The 23924-nt window shown below is 40.4% G+C and overlaps 1 protein-coding gene across 3 annotated transcripts in view; it reads right to left on the bottom strand.

Annotated features, from left to right (window-relative positions):
• Positions 1 to 23924, bottom strand: part of col14a1a (collagen, type XIV, alpha 1a) — a 112414-nt gene that overhangs the window by 53221 nt on the left and 35269 nt on the right. For all 3 annotated transcript variants that reach the window (XM_064338372.1, XM_064338364.1, XM_064338356.1), the window contains 12 exons: positions 23390 to 23519; positions 21007 to 21152; positions 19318 to 19447; positions 17779 to 17918; positions 17218 to 17344; positions 16516 to 16655; positions 15622 to 15754; positions 15262 to 15312; positions 10608 to 10750; positions 7588 to 7717; positions 4986 to 5108; positions 3973 to 4122 (listed from right to left, as the gene is read on the bottom strand). In XM_064338372.1, the coding sequence (XP_064194442.1) occupies positions 3973 to 4122; positions 4986 to 5108; positions 7588 to 7717; positions 10608 to 10750; positions 15262 to 15312; positions 15622 to 15754; positions 16516 to 16655; positions 17218 to 17344; positions 17779 to 17918; positions 19318 to 19447; positions 21007 to 21152; positions 23390 to 23519 (1543 nt within the window). The remainder of the gene's footprint in view (positions 1 to 3972; positions 4123 to 4985; positions 5109 to 7587; positions 7718 to 10607; positions 10751 to 15261; positions 15313 to 15621; positions 15755 to 16515; positions 16656 to 17217; positions 17345 to 17778; positions 17919 to 19317; positions 19448 to 21006; positions 21153 to 23389; positions 23520 to 23924) is intronic.

The raw sequence follows: 23924 nt of genomic DNA, 5'->3' as shown, positions 1-23924 counted from the left end.
AAAATGCATTAACAGGTACGGTATATATATAGATTTAAAGTGTCCATACAAATTATCAGTCAGTGATAATAATAAAAAATTAAAACCTAATGGCAGAAACTGTAGGGAGTGAAAGAAAGCAACTGAAGGGACCAAATAATAGTAATAATAATAATAGTCATTAACATTGACTTACAAAAAAATGCAACAATATACCACAATACAATCATTTTTCCAGAGAAAACACAGTTTGGCAACAGCAACTTCATTCATCACCTAACATAATACACTGTGTGAAGCAGCAGATGACCATGCCAAAGACTGTTATCAATAGAAAAAGTCATATATTACTCTATAGTTAAATCGATTAGGTTAAAATAAATATTTTAAATAAATAAATACATGAAAGTTTACAAATGCATAACATTAACAAAATAAGTACTATTTCAACATATTTGCAGTCATATTTCAGAGCAGGGTCTCACAACCATGACAAAGTTAAACAGACTGCATTGCCATAGGCAATGGTATGTGACTGTATGCAGCGTGAAATATAAATAACGCAAATACAAATAACGCCAAATTGGCTATTTTTTTTATGTTAGGAATTTTCTATTCCAATACCAAACAACAAAATGTGTTTATTTTCGAATAACCCATCAAATGCCATGGGCGACATAATTCAACAGAAATGCCAATGTTCTAAAGTGCCAAGGGTGACTAACGTTGACAGAAATTGTTCTGAAGTTAAAGGGCAACTAAAACACCGCCCAACACAGGTTCACATTATTTGAAATCATTATAAGAAACACTGGGAAGCATTGCTTTGGAATAGGGCTTACTTAATCTCTGATAGCTAAAATAGCCAACTTCGCCTCATTTTGAAATCAATACATTTAATGGCAGGCCTACACTTAGAATGTTTTAATTAATGACTTACAAATACTGCTTTGTATGTGTGAGTAACTTGCCATTTTTGTACTCTGAAAACTTGTTTTGCAGAGATTTATATTATTATCAATATTGTTCTAACAGTGTATTTAAACTGAAATATTGCATTTGGATTTGGCTATAAACTATAGGCTACCCCCATATCTTCTGTTCCTCATTAACAAGTACAGTAATTCTGTTCAATAGGTTAAATGATGTGTTTTGCATATTGGCAGGATCAATCTAAAAATTTAGAATGTTGGTAGCCATATTGGTTTGGCGTTGCAGGGACTCCAGAGTTCTAGAATACTTAGGCACAGCTGAGGCTTAGTGTTCTAGAACACATAGGCACTGAATGACAATACATGGAGCCTTCTGAATTCACATCTGTCACAAAGCAAAAATAGCTGAGAAATTTGCCGTTATCTTTTGTTTTCTGGTTTGGTACAGATAACCATGACAACATCATGATTTTACCCAATGGGCTCAATTCCATATCACTGGAATTGAGAAATAAGAAACAAATGAGGCCTGGCTTGTTTCTTGGCTCAGTCCAGCACATGAAGCACTTTGATGAACTTGAATGGCTGTTTCCAACAGTGTGCTACAGTGCTGTTAAGCCAGAAAAACCTATTAGGCCTCATGCCATGACAGGGGTACAGACTGAGCTTTTAAAGTTAGTAATCCTCAGTTTAGTTTAACATTTTCAGATAAGAAAAAAAAAACTATGCATTTATGGCTAAGTAAGAGTGAGTGTAAGTGTCTTTCTGGAAAAGTCAAAGCCATCATATTTTTTTCTGTCGAAGAGGCGTATAATACATCAACAATGTCCTTAAGGAGAATTAAATCCATGAAACAAAATTGAAAATTGAACAAGATACTATGCAACAGATTCTCATTATATTGTTGGTGGCACGTATGAATAATGCAGGGGGTGCACACATAGGGGTTCTAAGTTAAAATAACAATTCAGAGGTCAGTTTGAATGCACACAAAATATTTGCATGACTCATTAGTCTTATGCAGAAATTTGCATATAGAAAGTCTATTTGCATAATCCTGAATTAAGCACCAGGCCATAATGAATGCAACGTGTAATATACAATGTCCGGTGATCTGTGTGCAGAGCACAATGCAATACTCTCTGTAGAGCTTGTCATAGAAGATTATGATTGCCACATCTCAGTACAGTTTATACATTATTATAACACAAAACATTCAAAGCAGTAGAGAGTCGGGAATGTCATCTAGCCCAGGCCTGACAGTCACTGACATATACTGACACATATCTTGAATAAAACCACTTATGAGTCACTGGTTGCATGACTTGGTTCAAATGAAAAACTGCTTTCTTTTTAGGAGGTGACAGCACTGTTTTGAACTACGGCCAAGGGATTTTGGAAGAAAGCAAATCCATTTCCCTTTTTGACAGGACAACCTCATACACATATTACTTTGTAGCGTGCCCAGTGATATCATATTTATATGTAAAGGAACATTATTCCAGTTGAATGTCAGAATATTTGGAAACTATTCTCCGTAAGAGCACCATCTCAAATATACAGGTGACAGAACCTATTTCCTCAGCACACTCCTAATGGTCGCACCACAGTGTGTTTAAATAAAAATATTTGGCAGACAGAATGTATGAACGAAATCCTGGGAAATGAAGGAAATGCTGATTTTTTCAGAGTAAATGTGAATTATTTCTGAATTGTCATTTGCAGGAACAAAATGCAACAGAATTAAAAAGGTCTAGTACTGGTATCAACGTGCCTTTGACCACGCTCCCTTACTCCCAAAGCTCAGTGACTGTATTCCTGTTTGCGCTCAGAATACAAATTCCACAGCTAATATGAAACCCAAGTCACTTGATGGCATTCAATTGCTAGCTGTCTCCTGAGGAGGTGAATGTTAAAGAACCCCAGCAAGCATATGATGGGTACAAAATATTCTGCATTCCTTATGGTAGACGGCAAGAGCCACCCTACATTAAAGCCATGGAAGAAGACACAGACATATGAGGGCCATGCCCCTGAGCTTACAGTGTGCCCAGTTTCCTCTTGTCTATGCATCTCCACAGTACAGACCAGTCACTGCTACAGTGCTGTACTGTTACAATGCTAGAATGCTTGTGTTCAATACGTATATATACGTATATATTTGCTAACATACAATGTATTCATTTCACAATATTCACAGTACAACAGAAAGAAATGTAGTAGAAGAATATTAGCATTGGCAAAGGAGGTTTGTGTCAGAACAGCATTCAGCTTGGCCAGACACACGTGGCAAATCATGGGCTGATTGTGATTTTGGGCTCAAGTGGTGTGTCCATTAGAGCCACATTGTCTTGGTGCAGTGATGGACACCACAACCCAGATTCTAGGCTGTGCCAGCGCTGACTGTGGCCCATCTGTTGCCAGAGTTTCAATTAGTTTCATTTAGTTTGCCTTGAGTGAGCTGATTGCCTTCAGATCTTCAGCGAGTCATAGTGTGAAATGTTTTAATTGGGGAATTACATCATTCTGGGCAGCATATTTGCATATTAGGAAACTTTACTTCAATATGGAAGCAATGTCACATATGTCAAGGCATAACATAAATCACAAACTTGCCTTCAAACATAAAGATACATCAAAACGACCTAGCGACTGAATGAAAAATAAAAAAGCGCTCTAAAACCAAAGCTGCCTTTCTGTACAGTTGACAACCTCTTGGTGCGCAGAATTGCATGCTGACACAAAAGAGGTCAAAAGCAACTGTTCTTGAAGAATGTGTTTTTCTCACAAGCCCCAGATCGATATCAAGCTCTAGACCAGCAGGGATAACACACGGGGGAGTTGAGAACAAAGAGGCGGCCTCATTTTTAGTCAGCCACACCTTCACACCCTGTTGCATAGGCAGGTTTTGACAGTGGACCAGAACTGCATCCGCAACATACTTATATCCTCACTTTCGCTCCTGTTGTGCCACAGTAACATAGCAACAACATTCCAAAAACATTTGGACAATGCTGTGCCAGCTGGTCGAGGCGGCGCCTGCCCTCCCCCCTACACTTACATGTCTTGGCCTTGCCGGCGAGGGCGTCGCTGGAGCCGGTGGTGTACGAGGCGATGACCTTGACACTGTATTCCGTGCCGGTCAGCAGGTTCACGATCAGCATGGTGTTGACGTCCTCCCCCACAAAGGTCTCCAGGGCGGGGCCTGGAGCTGCGGGAGAGAGCGAGCAGTCAGACCTCCAGCGCCTCCGCTGCAGCGACCCTGGCTCCCGCCCCCACAGAGAACACCTTAAATCATCCCTGGCTTTCAGGAGGGGCAGGAGGCGGGGCCTGCTTCAGACAGCGCAAAGCGGGGAGGCAGACAGCTAATAAGGACAGCGGGTATCGCGGTCATCTCACCTCCAGTTCAGCCATCCGCAGTCTATGCTACTCTAACATGAGTCAGAGTGTTTTTAAACGTGGGTGGAGAACCAGTTTCACTTTTCTGCTCTCCAAATAATTATATTCCTTATAATTAATTATATTCTTTTTATAGACTTAATGAGAAACAGAGACGTGTGGGTCTTTATTTCCAAGCTCGTGATTTTCTACAGAAAACCGTGCCGTGCCCAGTGATATTTTCCCCAAATGCTGTCCCATCAAATTAAAGTGTCCTGTTAACAGCCTGAATGCAGTTGCAGATGGAATAAAAGCCTTTTCCAACAGTCTCAGAAACTTTTCTCCTTTATAAAGCCTTTCATTCCCTCTTAAATTATGTTTGGATACACTTCTCCAAAAAGCAGTGTCTTAGATGCAGTGTTGCCAGATGCTTGTGATTATGTTCCACAAAAAAAAAAAACTCAGCCCTCTCCAATAATCTTTTGACTCATATATACATTTTCAAGACTTTTTACTGTACAATAGAGCCTTTTAAATTCCCCCAGCTTCATTTGACCCTCCATGATTCATTTTCATTCTTTTAAAAAAAATCTCCCATATATTTTTCTCTACAATTTACCCAATGATTTGTTTAGCCCCAGAGTAACCCCCCCCCCCCTCCCCCATTCTGGCAAACCCAAATTAGCTCTTACTCACCAGAGATAGGCTGGTAGACAATCCTGTACCCCATGGTGGGGGATGGAGGAGTGTCCCAGGTGATCCTGAAACGGTTGTACCACTCTTCGGACACCCTAAGGTTTCGGGGCGCAGTGAGGGGTACTGTGAAGAAACAGGGAGCGATCATGTCTCCGCAACAAGGACCATGCCTTTGACCTAGCCTCATTTGTCAGGTGCATAATCTCAGAGTACTCCCACAAATTGTGGGGATGTGTTTTGCTAATACATTAGTTATGATCATGCGTAGGTGGGGCTCTGACCACAAGCAGGTGCTCAAGCTAACTCAGACAGACTAATGACACAATCTTAAAACTTGGTAGAACCAATAAGATTGCAGGAACTCTGGAGAGAATCTGAGGTCAAGACTATCTCTGTGCTTCTGAGAGTGGTGTGCCAGAGACTAATGTATCTAAACACTCACGTATATGCAGAAGCATATCTTGGCCATCAGGAATACTGAGTATTAATATGGGAGCTAATTCGTATGTGTGACTTGCAATGAAATTATTTAATTATCACTGAGGTTTTGTGTTTTGTTCTTCCGCTTGCAGCATTTCCTTTTGAACTCAAATACATAAATTTCAATTTTTTATCAAAAGAAGAAACTATCCCAAATTGGTTGTCAAGGGTAATAATTTTTTACAACGCTGTACATAATCAATTGCACCAGCAGAAATAAAAGCTATTTTATTGCCTCATTACTGGAAGGAGAGGAGGCTGTCATTATAAATGACTTTCATTAAGCTTATTAATGGAGAAAATCAATATTTGTCACCCTGCCCGTTTACAGTTAATGCAGAGGCTCTCAGTATGGGAGAGACGTAGGGAAGATTTAACACCAAATAACAACGCCAACAAATGACACCTCTGCTTGTGACTGAACATTTCTGCAGAGTAAAGGTAGGGGAGAGCAGGGAAAAATGTAACATGGGGCAAAATGTAGCACAGACTTTTTAAGTAGTTGCAACAAGCTTGAATGGTGTATTTCAGGTTAAACACAGCAAATTACCTTCTTTTTGTCTCTTAAGAACTGAGGGAGATTTCAATAAATATTTTGGGAGATATTGTCAAAAGTCTGTTTTGGCTAAATGTAATGATTTTTTTTTTCTGAAAGTGTTTTTCAGCTACTGAATTGTGTGTGTATGTTAAGGAATACAAATGCATGTAATCATAAACAGTCTTTTAGTGACTAACAGATTGCATAATTTTGATATAGCATGCTAGCTTGTTGGGATTGCTAGCCAGGCAAAGGTGCAGACTCTCCCCTAGCGGGGTTTAACCTAACAGGGTGTTTCATTGATGTGATGACATTTATGGTGCAAATGACCGAAGGTACTGGAGTATGTTAGGGGAGACTGAGGCTGGCTGGCACAAGGGTTGGTTGGCACACAGCTATTTTCAGGTCCTTTGAAGGTCACGCCCACAAAAATGTAACATCAAAATATTAGTTCACTTGAACTGCAGTAATGTATCATGTTAAAACATCTGAAAAATGACTCACTTTTTTGTGAGGCAAACATTTCAATTTTGTCGGATCGAAAAAAAAAACAAAAAACCTTACACTAACATTCCTCATACTATCTTATTATTTAAAACTGGTTTATACATATACAGGCGCGATGTTGGAGATTCAGGGTCAGGCCATAGCGGAATAAAGCAGAAGCCAGTGTCACTGCTGGCTTTGTAACTTTTAATTTAATTACTGCATGATGTAATCTCTCCACACAGCTGCTCACAAACATTTCCACAATAGCCAAAGCTCTGTTCCTCCCAAAACAATCTCAAAACCCTTAATATTTAATGTCACCACAATACTCACCAGGAGAGGGTTAATTTCCCTCATTACATTAAAAGATGTGTTGTGTTGTAGAGTGACCTGAACCAATAATAATATATAAAAGGGAAGAGACCATTATTCCTCGGATCCCTCCCGATCATGCATTAAGCATGCAGGGGCCAGGAGAAGAGGGGGTGTCTCTCCCCCTATTTCAACAACATAAAAGGTGGCCCTGACTCTACTCTTGAGTAAAGGTTGGCATCTGGCATCTAATTGGGAGTTGGCATTTGAGTCTTGCATCTAGGTTTGGCGTTCTAATTTTCATCCCTGGTCTTTTAGGAACATTCCTACCAGTCTGTTGGTTTTGGAATTTTGCACCTTAGCACATTTTGGGATTCATTTGAGAGAGATAAACTGTGATTTGGTATCTTCTTTCATTCATTTCTTTTGTGACTGTAATTAGACGTTTTAGATTAGACGTTAAATATTTAAATTTTAATCTGGTTGTGAGTTGTGGTTTGATCTGGTTGTGAGAAACAGGTTGCTCTGCCTATCAACAAATATGGTGATTTAACCGTTAATTGATATTTTTGATAATAATTAAATCAAATAAATGTATTTTACTTCAATATTCAGTGGATCAATATTCAGTGTTGCACATTAAATGAGGGTGCTAGCCATTAAAACGGCTGTATTCAGAAATGACACATACAGTATTTCACTTAATCCTCACTTTCACAACACTGCACGTCCACTTTTTAACAGCTCTGACGCTGCACCACACCAGTAAAAGTTTATACTCACACGTCCGTCCCACAGATGACACGCTGACTCCATCGCCCTCTGCGTACACTGGAGTGACTGTCACCTTGTACTGTGTGTCAGACAGCAGGGGCTGAAGGAGATGGCTGCTCTGTTGGCTGGGAACCATGACCTGAATGGAGAAGACCAAGTGTGACGCCTGTTACACTGCAGTGATTATCCTGACATTAATATTACACTTTCTCGATAAGGGTTCCAAAGCTTCCCGAGCCACTTAACAAGAGAAACAATTTTATCTGACCCGCTCCTTAGTAAAATATCAGGCTAATATATATTCAAGTACCGAATCAAATTTTTTTCTTGAATACATAACATATCAAAATACCTGGGATATATCATGTCATGGGATCTGGCCAAACCACTCTCATGACCCACTTGAGGTCCCCAGCACACCGTTTTGGAATGACTGCTTCAGCATACAATGGCATCCAGGCTGATATTTCAGATATCATTTACAAAACCGTATGCTTGGTCAGGTAATTCATGGTTAAGTGTCTCGCTCAAGCGTGCATCCGCATTCAAATTCAAACCACCACCTTCTGGTCTGGTAAAGATTCTGGAGAAATTTCCCTGACAGACAGGGTTAAGAGTCACTCCCTGGGAACTCGATTTACAGTGGGAGGGTTAACTGGAAACAGAAGTGCTCCTCTCTCTGATTTGGTATTGGGAAATCTCTGGGAAATGAGGAACTAGCTTCACACAGCCCTACCAACCCCCCATAGCCATTGTGCCTTTTAAAGTTTTCAGTTTAAAAACAATCAGAACAATGAAAATTTAATGTTTTTAGTTAAGATTTTTTGAGCCATAATTTCTCAGAAGACTGTTTATTGCTAATTTAACTAAGGCAAATTGAACCAGACAGACAAAAGGAACAAAGAAAATATTAATCATGGTTAAATGATTGGTTTCGTCATAGCTCAATGACCAACTGAATGGGTAAAATGCCAGCTTTGCTGTATCAGAAGATTATGTCCAATGAAAGATAACTATTTGGACTCAGTATGTACATTATCATACTCCAGAAGACTCAAAAGCTTGCATATTGGGCTGCAGCAGTTAAATTTCGTTTTGCACCATAATTCTAATTTAAGTGACCTCAAACTTCTCACCGTTAACAAATTGCCTGTTATCAGAAACACGAGTACAGCTTTGTATGTGACGCAAGCAGTTATTGTTCCCAGACAGGAGGAAATTGATCACCGAAAATAAAGCTGACCTTTGTTGTCTGCACAGGAAATAATATTCTTTTTGTCTTGACAAAGTATGCCATTCTTTTATTTTTGCTTAGCAACTTTTTTCCAAAGAAACATGATTTATCATAGCTGTTCCAATGATTTAAAACTTCAATTTAAGACCAAATAATGTAACATTATGTGAAGGAATAAAAAATTCATTCTGTGCCTAGTTTTAGATGCCTAGTAAATATATGAAAAATATAACAGAGGTTGCTGCTGACCTCGTTGGTTCCAAAGCTGTTTGCAGTTCAGACCTGTTATGTGTAGTATTATCCAAAAATACCCCCAAAATGTTTTGGAATCATAACCATTATCTGGCATTAAATTGAAAATGTCACTGATGCAGGATGCAGTGGTTTTACAGGTCAAAAACAGTTGTCATTTAGAAGGCACGATGAACCAAATCTGTCCTGATCAAAAGTAATGTCGTGAAATGAAATTTTAATAAATTATGCGCTCCTTATAATCTAATCATAATCCCTGCAATCAATCTGCTCTGGCTGATTGAGTATTACAAATCACCAAATTAAACCTGCCCATCTCATGGACCGTCAGTCCATGCCACAAAGTGGGCCTCACCACAAAACACTCCTGTCTACAGAGCTGTCCGCCAGATCCACAGTGCTGAACCCTCCTGAAAAGCCACAGAGCAAACTTCCCTGTGCCACATGACCTCTGCTTTTTTTCCCCGACTAGGCCCGGTTGACCCAAATGGCAGTTGAAAAGATAATGAAATGTCTTTTGTGTTCGACCCTCTCCTCCATCTTCAGCGCCACTTGGGCCACAGCGACCAGGAGAGAAAATTAAAACGGTGGCAGGAGGGGACGGGGGGAGAGGCGGGTGGGTTTAACTACCGGAATCGTTCATCGGAATCGCTCCCTGGAATCACCACAGCTCGACAACTTCGGAGGGGAGAAACCAGGCAAATACTTTTTTTTTTTATCTCAACACTGACACTGGAAATGCAGCAGGTTTGAAAGTAAGGAAGAGCCTGGAGGACTTGGCAAAGCAACATCCCTGGCAGATGTTTCTAATGGAGGACTTGTCAGTGACAAGAGTGTTTATCTAGCTAATGGGGGGAATTGAAGGCAGATTCGAAAGACTGACTAGCATATTATTCAGCTACACATTATTCCTCCTAACTGTGGCTCACAGAAAACTACATATCCAATGCAGAGATTACACAGGACTTATCAATGCAGTGGAAACAGGCTGAAATGCTGATTTGCTGCTGTGCTGTTTGCGTTGCCCCGACAGCATGCAAAATGGAATAAAGACGGAGCAGGGAGCTGACATGTCACCGTGACAAATTCCCATGGTACCTCAGGGGACTCTTCCTGGAAATAGTGTGGAGACCAATCCCCAAACTGAAATTTAATCAAGGTTCAAAGAGGCAAAGACTAGTTTCCTCTGATTTTTTTCAAATCCAGAATTTTGGGTTCCATATTTTCCTGTTTAAGGAATTAACTCTCCTTCAGTGAAAAGCAAATCAGATCCTTGGGCTGTATTCATTCTAATTAATTTCTCTCATAAGCAGGGCAGCGGTTTTGAAATAGTGCACGCTAGAGCCTTATAGTAACATGGTGTTTTCCTCAACTGAATTGCTAACCTTCCATGAATAGAACAAATTCCTGTTAGGGTGGAAATGTAAAACCCAGACACCCAGACTGGGAGCAATAAGCCCTTCTTCTACAAACGCAGAGTGTAAAGCCCTGCTCCACGCTGTGGAAGAAAAGTGTGCGGGGGAGGGGCGGAGCTCGTACTCACCGCTTCCTCTGCGCGGTCACCCCTCAGGCTGACGTAGGACACCCGGTACTCCTGCACATTGGGGTCCTGCAGGTCCCAGGAAACCTGCAGGCTGAACGTAGTCTCCTCATTGATATTCAGGTTCTTAACTCCCAGGCGCACCACTGAGGGAGACAAGGCAAGATCATATACCATCCTTAGGCAGTAACACAGCATTAAATACCACCACAAACAATTATCACCTCATGATATACCATCATAAACAAATAGCACAACACCATACACCATCCCAAGAAAAGAACACCACATCATATACCATCATAACCAAATAGCACAACCTTATATACCATCAGAAGCAGCTAACGCAATGTTACACACCATCAAAAGACACTAATACTGCATTGTATATAATACACCATCATCAGTTGGTAAGAACATTTACATTTTGGGCATTTATAACACATTCATAACCATTTTTCAGGTTAAATACCTTACTAAAGGGTACAGCGGCAGTGCCCCAACTAGAATTCATACCTAAAACCTTTGAGTTACAAGCCCCGTTCCCTGATCATTATGCAAATAACATAACATTACACGTCTTCACAAGTCAGTGACACAACACTACATACCATCACCAGTGGATATTGACATGATTTACCATAATTAGCAGGTAAGATCATATACTATCAGAAACAAAAACACCATCATATTCCATCACAAGCAGCTATCATACCACCGTGTAGTAGACGCAACCATCTGACACAACATGACTGTACATCAAAGAGATATGCCACTGTATGCCTGTACTGTAAATCTTAAGAAAGCTACGGTGTACAATCTTTTGATTAAAGGTTTAATTTGTCCATTTGATTAACTGGCCCTTAATGACTGATCACGATAAGCTTGAAGGACTTGGGTGTTGCATTACCCCTACATCACCTTAGAACACAGTTGACTGGGCATAAATGATGAGGTGATTTAACCAACTGACTGTCCGACCAACTGCCTGATGGAAAATCAAGGAAGAAAAACGCAGAGCAACTAATATTTCCTGCTTATCAGGAGAACAGTGCTTTAATGCTATCGGCGCAGGCGGTTGAGCTAAGTCAGCATACTCTTGATCACAGCTGTAACTGCAAGCACTTACAGCCAATCATAGTAAAAGTCAATAGCCCCTTTCACACATGGGGCTCTATTATCTGGAATCAATGTCGCAGGACGCATGGGTGCAGTCAATGGTGTGGTGAATGGGTACACTGGGCGTGGCTACTAAATGTTGGTATTTTCAGGACTACAGGTCTGGACGCACAGCTCAAAGCATGAGCTGCAGGTCGAAAATGGGCTGGATTATGATGTGTATGTTATCAACAGGTGTTCTTCAGCTGAATTAGTCAATCAAATTACCTCTTTTTATTTCCTTTAAGAGCAAGACGCAAAGCGCCTTGGCATACTGCCAATTCCGTGGTCTACTACTGCCATCCGCAAATCGATTTTCTATTGCTATCCCTAAAAAGATGTATACTGTCACTATAGTAATGCATTTGTTTCACAAAGCTAATGCCCAACTGAACTTAATCAGTTAACAATATTGCATGCAATTGCAGTCAATCATCAATTTTTTTGATTGCGAAGTAGGATATTATAATGAAACTAGTTTATTTGTTTATATAAATGACCAAATAGACAACCGCTAACGAATGATTTCACCTAGAGACACCTATGCCTTGACACTATACTCCAACATTTGACTAATCAAGCATTGAAATGTGCAGTTCGACAAATTTATGTATGAATAAATGAAAGTCACAAATATGAGTTAATCTATTTACCAAAGTTGTCTTTATTCATAAACACTAGAATATTGATCACAATAATTACAACAGTGCCTATTTTAAAGTTTTGTAGCCAAAAGTGAGTAGTCTACATCGTTTCATTTTAACATTTTTTTGCAGCTAGATTTGAGAGTAAATATTTTAAAATAAAATAGGTCAGATAGGTCTGTGATTTGAGGGATTAGAGTTTAGTAGCCTATTTTACTCACAAAAAGGCGATGCATTTTGGATCAAGTAGACAAGTTGATATTATGTTGCCTAATGGCACTGAACAATAAGAGTGCATGTCAGACCAACATGGTACAGTGTGAAGCCAATTAATTACCTACAGTGAGCAATTAATGTGCACCATTATGCCTACAGATTGAAATAAAGAATAGTCAATGGTTAGCCTTTTATTAAGATAACTTTAAAAAATATATATTCACTTGAATGTTGTCCTTGGTGTGTCATGGCGCATACAATCATTTTAACCACAGGGACATAATTAAAATTAAAAGACTATTCAAGTTCAGGTACATTGTCATTCTTCTCCTTATTGATGTGTGTAAGAAAAAACAAAACAAAATACAGTGCCAGGATCCACAGTTCAGTATAAGAACAACATAAACTATTAAAAACAGAAATAAATATGGCAATTAAAATTATTTAAAAGAAAAGGGACAATGAACAATAAAATGCAAAGTATGCATTTTTCCTGCTTGTGGGATATCAAAGTCAAACTGGGCAGCATATGATCCACGGAAACCATTGATTGGATTTTGAATAGACGGCGATCATGCACACACTGCATGGGCAAGCACAAAAATAAGCAAATCGCCCTACGATGGGCTTTGGCAACTCACGCCATACACCTGGTCTGAGCAGGCAGGTGGTGGCAAGGTGACAAATCGCAGACCAGGCAGACCGGAAAATTGCAATGAGTTGCACCAGAACTGCAGTCCGCTGCTCAGTCTAAACTGACACACCCCCCAGCAGTGAATCTCCTCCCACTACAGCAACTGGCAAGCCAGGAAATTACCAAACGGCTGAAAATCCATAACAAAAATACCACTTTTCCAGTGCGACGGCTTGCAACATGCCATGTGCCAGCCGGAAAATATAGCCCATGGAAATCGCAACATTGCCGGAGTTCAATTATCCGGTTCAGGCAGAGCTAGTAAAATTCAGGGTCTAGCCTGCTCACACATGACATGACTGTTCCGGATAGATTAGGCAAGGCAGGATGTCCACCCTCTGAGATAATGGACGCGTTCATCGTCAAACCAGCCAGATATTTTGCTGAATAATAGCTTTAGCAGCAATGTAAATCCTACCAACACAACAGGGTTTATAAGTGGTAGTTTTAAGATAACGAATCACACCTTTTGCCAAAATAGCTCAGTTACAGTATATGATCCCAAATAAGTAACGTTAGATAAACAATTGTTGTTTTTGGTAAAATGCAACTAAAATAATTCTGCTAGCCAAGTTACATAACTAGCTATAAGTGTCATTGCTAGTTATATGTGTTTTATGTGTTAGCCAGCTGTAGCCCCATTGGGTAAAAAAGTAACTTAAAACTGGAATAGCTGGATACAAAGGGAGAGTATTGCACAGCACACAAGCAATGTGGTAATGGTGTTCTTTCAATACAGTGACACTGTTTATTCCATTCCTAAAATAAATGTAAAAATTTTCCTCAAAAAATCACTCAATGCAGTTCCAATATCTTCCAATATGTGCTAAGCCTTATATTTGTGCAATAACTGTTGAGAAGGCATGTTCAGTCAAGTACTTTATTAAAGAAATTGTGCCCAAAACAAAAGCTCTTACATAAAAACGTTGTAAACTTTTTCATACTCTTTCCAAAAATGTTGCTGCTTCTGTTCAGACTACAGCCACGGTGGAAGATTTCTGCACATCATACTAGGTCCTGACCCGACAAATTGGAGGAATGTCTTACATGGCAAATCAACTCCTGGCTCTGGTCACACAGGATGCCAACACGGAAAATATATGGATTAAGATACATGTGTTAAAATGGGCTAATGATAAGTCATGACATAGGAAACTATGAGCCACAAGATGTTTCCAGAGAAAGAGGTACACTTGAGCACCAACAAAAAACAAGAAAACAGCCTTCACAAAAAAATAAAAATATTAGGGGAGTGCAGGGCATAATCTACCATGGGGTAAAATCTAACTCTGACTTTTTAAGTAGATGCATCAAGCTTGAATGTATTGTATTTCAGGTTAAACACGCAGAATTACCATCTCTCCAACGAATAGTGAGAGAGTTCAATATGTATTTTGGGAGATATTGCCAAAAGTCTGTTTCGGCTATATGCAAGTGAACTTTTTTCACTTGCATAAAACCGAAAGTGTTTTTTTGGCTACTGTACTGTGTCAAGAAATCCAAATGTATGTAATCGAAAAAACATATAAATTAAAGACTGTTTGTATCATATAACATGTAATTTTATTGAATTGCCTTACTTTGTTTTAACTTTTAAAACTATTAAGACTGTTAGATTTTACCCTAACCTCAGGCTACATTTCACTCTTGGTCCTTTCGGTCAGATTGCTAATGAATGGTATGTTCCAGACACTTCATTGTGGTGTGTAATCATATCTAAGGGATGTAGGCTGTTTGTCTTTTTTGTTTGTAAAAAGGTTAATCTATCTCTGGTAATATTTTCAGAATTGAGCCAAATACGAAAGTTAGGATTATTTCCCCGCTCTCCCCTACACTGCATTCATTTATCAGATTAATTCATCCGGAGTGACTGCCAATATACATTCAATTCATATTCTATAAACTGTACCCAGCACTCGTACGAGCCTGAATGAATGTTCTTTACCTGCAGCTGTGGTAGTGGTTGTTGTTGTGGCAATGGTTGTTGTCCTCGCCACTAAAATCAGAAGACATGGTTATACAAGTGAGATCATCCAGACATCAGCTCAGGCAGAGAAGCAAAGACATCCTTGTTCAAGATGTTTCACATTAATGAGGAAAATATTAAATATTTGAATTTTGTCGCTCAAAACTTTCATCTTGTCTGCAAAGTTTGTATGTAATTTGACTTACAGTAGGGATTCAAAATAATGTTATAAGTGTATGTATAAAACAGGCAACACTGACAGGACAAGCAAATGAACATCAGAAATTGCACAGTGTTTTTTCAGTTTGTATCTGGGAATGAAGGTGTCTGCTCTCTTACATGTTGTCTCCAGGGCAGTCACTACGTCACTCTCTGTCTCGTCTCTGAAGATTGCAGATAGCGACACCTCATAGTCTGTGAATGACCGCAAGCCAGTGAGGAGGAAGGAGTCATCAGCTCCATTCAGAACAGTCTTTGATAAGGGACCAGAAGAAGAAGAAGAAGCATCAGGCAACAATGGGTTCATTCAGGCACAGTAATCAATCAGGGCCAAAAAGCTGTTAGAGTACTGATTGCGATGGTCCCATCAACAGGGAAGTGGGCGGGGTTAATTAGAATCAGGACACTGTGTTTTAGCGTTTCTAGACTTGGTGCTGGAATATTCCACCAAGCCTCAACAGCAGTATTTCTGGACTGCCTGCTCTGGGTAAACACATTGACCTGAAGCTATCTTTAAATTACAGCTGTGGTAAATCCTGTAATGTCATAAAAATCCTTTGATTAATTTTTTTCCCCACTTATACATTCCCAGCAGGTCGTCCTTGAATTCTATGCACACTTTTCACAACCTAAGCACAGCTCTGCTGTTACTTAGAAACATAGAGCAGTGACTCTCCATTTTCAGGAGGAAAGATGAATGCAGTTTTTCGTAAACAGTTTTGATGAAGTTTCCCAGGAACTGAACTTGAACTCTCAGAAACTCCATCACTTAGGCAGTCAGAGAAGAGAATGTTACAGGGTCTGCTAAGCAACACAAAACTCTGCATGACTTGCAAAATAAAACTCTGCAGTGCTTATAGTTCAAAAGTCCAAATGCATCCCATCCACAGTAGTCCAATAGCACACATAGACACCTTATCCTGAGACTAAAGGAGTGGACTGTTACTATGGCAACCATACCATCCAACACCCCCCCCCCACCCCCCACCCTCAAAAGGACACGTTAACACTGACCTCTTCTGCATCTCCACCGCTAATGGGCATCCAGTTCAGCTTGTAAAGGACGATGTCATCTGCAGCGTGCTGCCAGCTGACCCGGAAGCTGTCTGTGGATACTTCGCTGGTCCGGAGGTCAAGGGGCTCCGGCACCAACTCTGAAGGAAGCAGACATGACACTCATCAGCCAAGAGCAGTGATTCAAAGACTGAAACTGGAGGGAAAGTTAGCAACATTCTGCTAACCTCTCTTGCATGCCACACTCTACAAACTAAATAGTGCTCCAAGATCACATGACAGAAAATCACAGATAGCCAGCAACACAGTTTAACTAGAGTTATCTAGACCTGCTACTCAGCCCTTGCAAAGAATAGTTTCAAAGAATAATGGTAGGCTGCCCATTAAGTATTTTTTTATTATTTATTCAAGCCCAAATACATTACTTCTTCAGAACTGATATCAGAGTAAAACTACAGGCATAATGTAATCAACAATTATATCAACTTACAATTAATTGTTAGTCAAAAAAAAAGTCAAGTTGTGATTTCAGCCAGGCTAAGATAGGCCTCACTGGGGTTGGGCTCAGTTGCATTTCAGTTCAGTTCATTCAGAAGATACTCATTGTACATCATTGGCATTTTTCAGTTCATGAATTTAATTACAGAATTTATGGCACGCCTGGGACTTGCAATCGGTGCCAGAGTGAGAAATAGCTCTTACTGGTGGTGAAGAGGTCAGTCAGGGACTCAGACTGGCCCTCGTCATACAGTGCGAAGACAGCCACTGTGTATTCGGTCTGAGAGGTTAGGTTCTTCAGCACCAGAGAAGTAACGGGACCCACATCCAACTACATCACGACAACAGAGACACTACATCATTATACCGCTTGTGATGGCTTCCTTACCAACAAATATAATGCAACTCATTATCACTCATTAGTGATTCTTGAGACTCTTGCCGGTTCTAAGAAATGGTTAGAATGTTATTGATATTAAGGGAGAACAAAACTGACAGTCTTTTAAAAAGTAATATTTTTTATTCAGGAAAAAATATAGAAATTACTATGTAACACTAAAATAGCTATTCATTCTGTTTAAAACATTTTTTACATAACATTTTAAAGGAGTACATTCTAAGAAACATTTTTAAGGCAGTATATAGAGAATGCAAATACCTTGTAAACCTTGTTGGTTTAGTATTAGTATTTGTTTGCTCTTTTGTATTAAAGTACTTGGCTAATCATGGTAGACTATTGTGCAGAGAAGTGTGAACAAGACTCACTTCGTGGGTTGGACCGCCATCGGTTGAGATGTACATGACTCGATAACCCCTCACGGCCTTGGATGCAGGTTCCCAAGTCACCCTTGCAGAGCTGTGGTCAACGTCAGAAATCTTCAGGTTTTGGGGTGGACTCAGTGGCACTGGGAAGGGTATCACCAAGGGGTCAGAAGTCACCTCCTCTGCGGACCTAACATCCTTCTAGTATAGTGGTTTCCAGACTTCCCAAGCCCATGACCCATTTAATGAGCAAATACATTTTCTGTGTCAACGTCTCAAGCTTCTTATATAAATATGAATACAGCTGAAATATGGAATTCAAGTGCTTGAACAAATGGCAAATGCATGTTCACTAGTGCAATGCATGTAAGTAGGGTATAATTCACAATTTAGATGATATACAACAATAAACAGAAATAAAAAAAATGTATTTTTTCTACATTAACTCACAACCCAGCTCAACACCTTTCACAGCCCACCATTCATTTCTTTTAGAATACGTTCCAGCTAAATTTCAGACATGTAATTCACAATTTGGCCGTTATCAGCCATAGGAAGTTTCAAATCACTCGGCCAACATAGCCTGGTGATAACACAGAGCTGGAACTGGAGGGGGTTAGCCATCTGAGGTGTGAATGTGTATCTGCGTGTGTGTCTGTGTGTGTGTGTATGTGTGTATGTGTGTGTGAGAGAGAGGGGGGGGGGGTGTCTATGCCCCTCACCCCTCCTCTTTTCCACTAGTTGAAGCCAGTTTGGGAAACTTGGAAACAAAAACTTTGTTAGTCGGAAGTGGGCATTGGAGTCCTGCATCTAGGTCTGGCGTTCCACATTTTATCTCTGGACTTTAAGAATATCCTGCTGTCTTTTGTTTTTTGAATTTTGGTCTTTGCACATCCTTGGATTACTTCGGGACAAAATATGTGGGTTTGGTATCTGCTTTCATTCCTTTCTTGTGTGACTGCCCATGTCTTGGTAAAGGTTGCTCTGCCTGTCAATGATTTTGGCAATTTAATTGATATATTTGATAATAATTATCAAATTAAATCAAATAAATATATATTTACATGTTGGGTAAGTGCAGTGTTTTAACTGTTGAAGCTCTTGTGTTCAGTTTTCAGAGTTCCGGACATCAACATCGGAAAATTAAACGTATTTTAATTAATCCTCATCTTGCTGACATAATCCTTTACCTTTGAGGTCTTTTGCAAAAATATTCACTGTGATGTTAAAAATTAAAAAAGGCCTATCACTATTGGACACAAAGTATTTAAAGTCAATTCTTAAAAGGTTTGTTTTTTCATTCAAGTGTAAAAACACTTCACTCACCCCAGTTTTACCAAAAAGCGACTCAACTTCCACCTTAAGAAAGCCATGACTGGACCAAACTAAACACATAATGAAGATGACAACTGCATGTTGGACACCACCACAAAACTTTGACAGCAGAAGGAATACAGGGTCAACTACCCTTCAGGGAACCCCTCTCTGCCTTGTAGGTCATAACAAGGTTTGAGGCAGGTGCAGGAAGAGGAGAGGACTTACGTGTGGTCTCTTGGTTGGTCAGTGGGTCACTGGCCTCTTCTCCGTACATGGCGTACAACGTCACCGTGTACTCCGTGTCGGGGGTCAGTCCCTCCAGCTCTACCTCAGTCACCGAATCAGCCACCTTCACCTGCACAGGGACGTGGGTACAATCAGGCCACCACCAGAACCCAAATGTTCTCTCTCTCTTTTCCTCCCACTCTCTCTCTTCTAGTATGTTTTAGCTAGAATTATATGATAGATTAATGGTTGGGTCAATGATGTGAAAAACATGTAGCCCAGGGACCACAGATGAAAATGAGCCTTCCTGGCTAACTCTGGCACATTTACAGTCACTATTACTATTTTTTTTAAACTACCTCCAATTAAAGCCCCACTTACACAAGATCCTGATTTGTCAGAAGAAATAATTAAATGTTTTTCTTATTGGCAAAGCACACCTGCTGAATTTGGGGGGCCTTATTTGACATTGGAATGCCAACCTGGCATAGTAATGAAAGTTTATGGTCACCAGATACTATACTCTTAATGAAACAATTTGCACAGGGGAATAGTTTTTTTAACACTGATTAAACTAGAATGCGACACTCAGGGAACATTCAGCAATGTTGTGTCTGGTAACTGTTAAAATGTGGTGCAGCTGAACCTGGGCCACTGACAGGGCAAGTGCCAACTGTGGACAGTAGCCCCTCAGGCGTGTCACAATTGTCACAATATGCCTCACAGCATACCCCTGCCAAAATCCCCACAAAGCAAGCCAAATGCAAGGAAAATTCCATGTAGAAACCTTAGGAGGAACCAGACTCATCATGCACCTGCACTCACAAGTCTGCTCGATTAGCTGCACACAAAATGTCTTCCTCCAACTCATGTCTGTGTGAGCTCATTTAGCAAACTGCGGTGTGATAAGAAGTGGTCACTGACATCATGTGCTTCAGAGTAGAGCACATGCTTTTCTGCACTCTCCCAAATCGATAGCGGAGGTAGCAGTAATGAGTGCTGATAAAAAAGGATGATTGGGCATTCCAAATTTGGAAGAAAAGGGGGGTAAATGCATCAATATATGCGTTTATAAATTATTAATAACTTATTATACTTCATAAATATTTTTTGGGTTAGTGGTCATTGATTAATATTAGTAAATGCTTTATTACAAGATGCCAAGGTGTTCAGATAACAAGCTAACAATATGCTTTGCTAAGATGAGAGAATATTAAAAATATATAAATATAGATTTACATAAAATAAATATAAAATCTGTACCGACTAAACTTGTGTGGAAATTTTTGGAAAGGAAGTATAGGATTAATTTCCGAATCTGCAAGCCCTAGCCCTAATAACACAGGCTGGGCTATAAATCAATGTTGTATTTTTTAAGGTTCAAACTGCCCTGCAATCTAAAGTATTCCTCGATCACTGACCCTGGACTGACTTGAAAAGGATGCTCTGCTTGTGGGTTGGCTGCAGTGTACAGTCGAGTGCCTCTGTAGAGTTTTGTGTTTCAATGAGGTGGAACAGCACAAATCACTGAGTCGAAAAACGTAATGACTTGGGACAGGGATTGCAAGGGGCTACTGTTACACGGAGCACTCTGCAGGAAGATGGAAGGGCTTGGGCCAAATACTAGGCCAGATTCAGTGTCTCTGGTGGGTGTGAGGAGTATTAGGCAAGGTCCCCCTCCCCCCTTACCTCCTTCTCGTCTGTGGCCTCGGTGTCAGTCAGAGGGGCGTAAAGGATCATGTACCCAGAAGCCCCTTCCACGGGCTTCCACTGGGCCCGCATGGTGCTGTGGGTCACCTCCGACAGCTGCAGGTCATTCACCATAGGCAAGGCCACTGCGACAAAGTAAGTGAGGTCATGGTCCCTAATGAGGCTGCTGTGGACACAATCCCCAGCCCCTATCCCCCACCCCGCACCATTCTGAGGCCCTCTGCTACTGCTGCCTGCTCAGAATCTTGGACGAAGCACAGAAATGCAGGCTTCTGAATGTGTGTGTGTGTGTGTGTGTGTGTGTGTGTGTGTCTGTGTGCGTGCGCGTGTGTGTGCATGTGTGTGGTAGAGTTCTCAAGTCTGACTGGATGCCCAATGGGGCCCAATCAGAACTGCTGGGTTCGAGCTGGGCCAGGCTTGATCTTATGGACATGGAGATGGGCTGGGCTTGGCCAGAGGTGCAGCTTATCCCCCCTCCCCCCCGAATATCAGACAATGCTAGCTGTGAGTCGTATCCTCTCTTGTTGCAGCTGAGCTCAGCGCTGAAGTGCAGGAGCTGTCCTCTCCTTTGTGGTGCACGATTCCAAAACTACATTGTGTGAAAAACAGGGCTTGTAGCAATACTAAGAATTAAATGTCAATTTTCCTTGATTAGTTTTAACAGATTGCACATTAATCTAAATGATCAATCACCGGTAACAAGAGGTGCATCGTGGGATTTGCGGTGCGCTCCCAGGCTCCCACAACATAGAACACAGGGCCCGACCAAAGCAATACCCACTAGAACTGTTTTGGAGGCTCGTTTTTGTAATTTTGTAGCCTATTGACCATTTTATTTTATTTTTTCAATTTAGCTTATCTTCTCAAGTAAAGACAAAGTTCCCTGAGAATGCAGGCTAAAAGAAACACGTCAACATTGACTTTTTTTTTAAGCTTGCAATGGCTACTGGGCAATTGGCTGTTTGTTGTCAGTCTTTGTTAGCCGGCCTATTTTAATTTAGTTAATCTGCATTGAGAGCAATGCTATTTATTTTCATTAAGCCTAATTGCTTAAATAATGTGCAAGTTGCATTTGTGTTAATAAAAGCGTTTTAAGCCATGAAATGACCCATGGCGCTGTGCTTAGATGGCTGTTGGCTGTTCAATCTGTGAAATGTGAATCCTGCAACGACGATTAGGAAGAGCATACAATAAAAGATATAAATTCTCACATCCGGGTGTTTGATAAACTGATAAATTTTGTTTCGATAATCAATACAATCATCAATATAATTAATACACATAGTCATAAATAAACCAATAATCATTTATTCAAAATAACCAATGTATTTTTAGAAATAAATAACGAAATAACAACAGTAGGCATGAAAGGTGCCTTGAAAGGAGCCTTTTTTGGTCCTGGAGAATGAAGTTTTTCTCTTTCTCTCTCTCTCCCTGCCCACTGCTATGCTATGCCACAAGGCAAACTGGCACAGTGTGCTGTGGTTGTTTCTGGAAAATTGTTTTTTTTTTCCTGGATCAGGCTCAGTTCAATTGTTATTAGTCTGGTTTGGGTTTGGTTTTGGTTTCAGGCAAGGCTCTCTGAAGTTCTGTTTGGTTCAGGCTTCAATTTTTTGGCTGGCTGAGAACTCTATTGTGTGTGTGTGGTTTTGACTCATGAGGTGCGGAACTGATTCCAAGCACGGTGGGTCAGAGGGGAAGGAGGTGATGGACAGGAGGGAACATCACAGAAGTGAAAAATCATATGTTATTATGACGGAAGATGGTCTTTCTCATCTGTCACCTTCCAAACCACAGATATAAACCATCTCCAAGTCAACACTGGAATTTATAGTGTGGGTCACATATCCCTTTGTTTTATGTTACACTATCAGAGCCATTCTATAAGCAATATGGTTGGTACTGGGTCAAAATCAGGACATATTTCATTATTAATATATTCAAGAAGTTTATAATATCATACTATCACAGCTATCTTGTTTACTAATGCACAATACATTATTAAAATGCAAATTATGTTTTTTAATGCCATGTTAAGTTCCCATGGATGCGCTGAACAGTTAAAATGTTACATTTACACTTACACTTAGGTGTATCCAAACAAAGCAATTTGCAGAGCTTCCATTTTTTTAAATCGCATACTCATTTATACAGCTGGATATTTACAAAAGCAATTACGGCTAAGTACCTTGCTCAGGGGCACAACGGCAGTGTAGCACTTAGAAATCAAACATTCAGCCTCTGAATTACGAGCCCAGTTTCCTAACCATTGCTGGGCCACTCCTGTAAGTGAAAGAGAGGAAGCTAATACAGCTCAGGGATGCTGTGTCTGTTGAAGGAGGGAGAGGAGCGGGGGACTCACGGGTGGTTTCTGTGCCCCGCAAGGCTTCGCTGGCCGCACTGGTGTACACAGCGAAGACGGCTAGCTGGTACTCTGTCATGGAGTTCAGGTGGCTCAGCAACACCGAGTTCTCGCTGCCATCTACTACAGCCTGCAGAGGGAGTAGGGGAAGAGTTTACTGACCCATAGATTACCAAAACATCTGCAATTCTCAGTATCAGCTTAAAACAAGGAGCTTCAGGGTAAGGGCATGTGAATTGTGACAATTTTCTTGCCAAAGAAACTTTCTACAAATGTACCTAATCAGCAACAAAACAGCTAATATGCACCAAATAATAAAATGCTGGATGATGCTGAAATGTTGGTTTTACAACTCCTCCTGCTACTTGAACAAATGACGTCCTAGAGCTAAGTTGATAAGTTAATTTATTGAATCAGGCGTCATAGTGCTGGGGTACAACAAAAAATTTGTCCCACACTGGCCTTCCTCAGATAAGACTGGACACCCATGGTAACCGAATGATTCATTGAGACGAATAGTGTACCACAATGTGTT

This window comes from Anguilla rostrata, chromosome 1 (genome assembly GCF_018555375.3).
Source record: "Anguilla rostrata isolate EN2019 chromosome 1, ASM1855537v3, whole genome shotgun sequence".
Taxonomy (NCBI): Eukaryota; Metazoa; Chordata; class Actinopteri; order Anguilliformes; family Anguillidae; genus Anguilla; species Anguilla rostrata.
The sequence above is the reverse complement of the archived record's forward strand: the minus strand, read 5'-3'. Positions and strand labels throughout refer to the sequence as shown.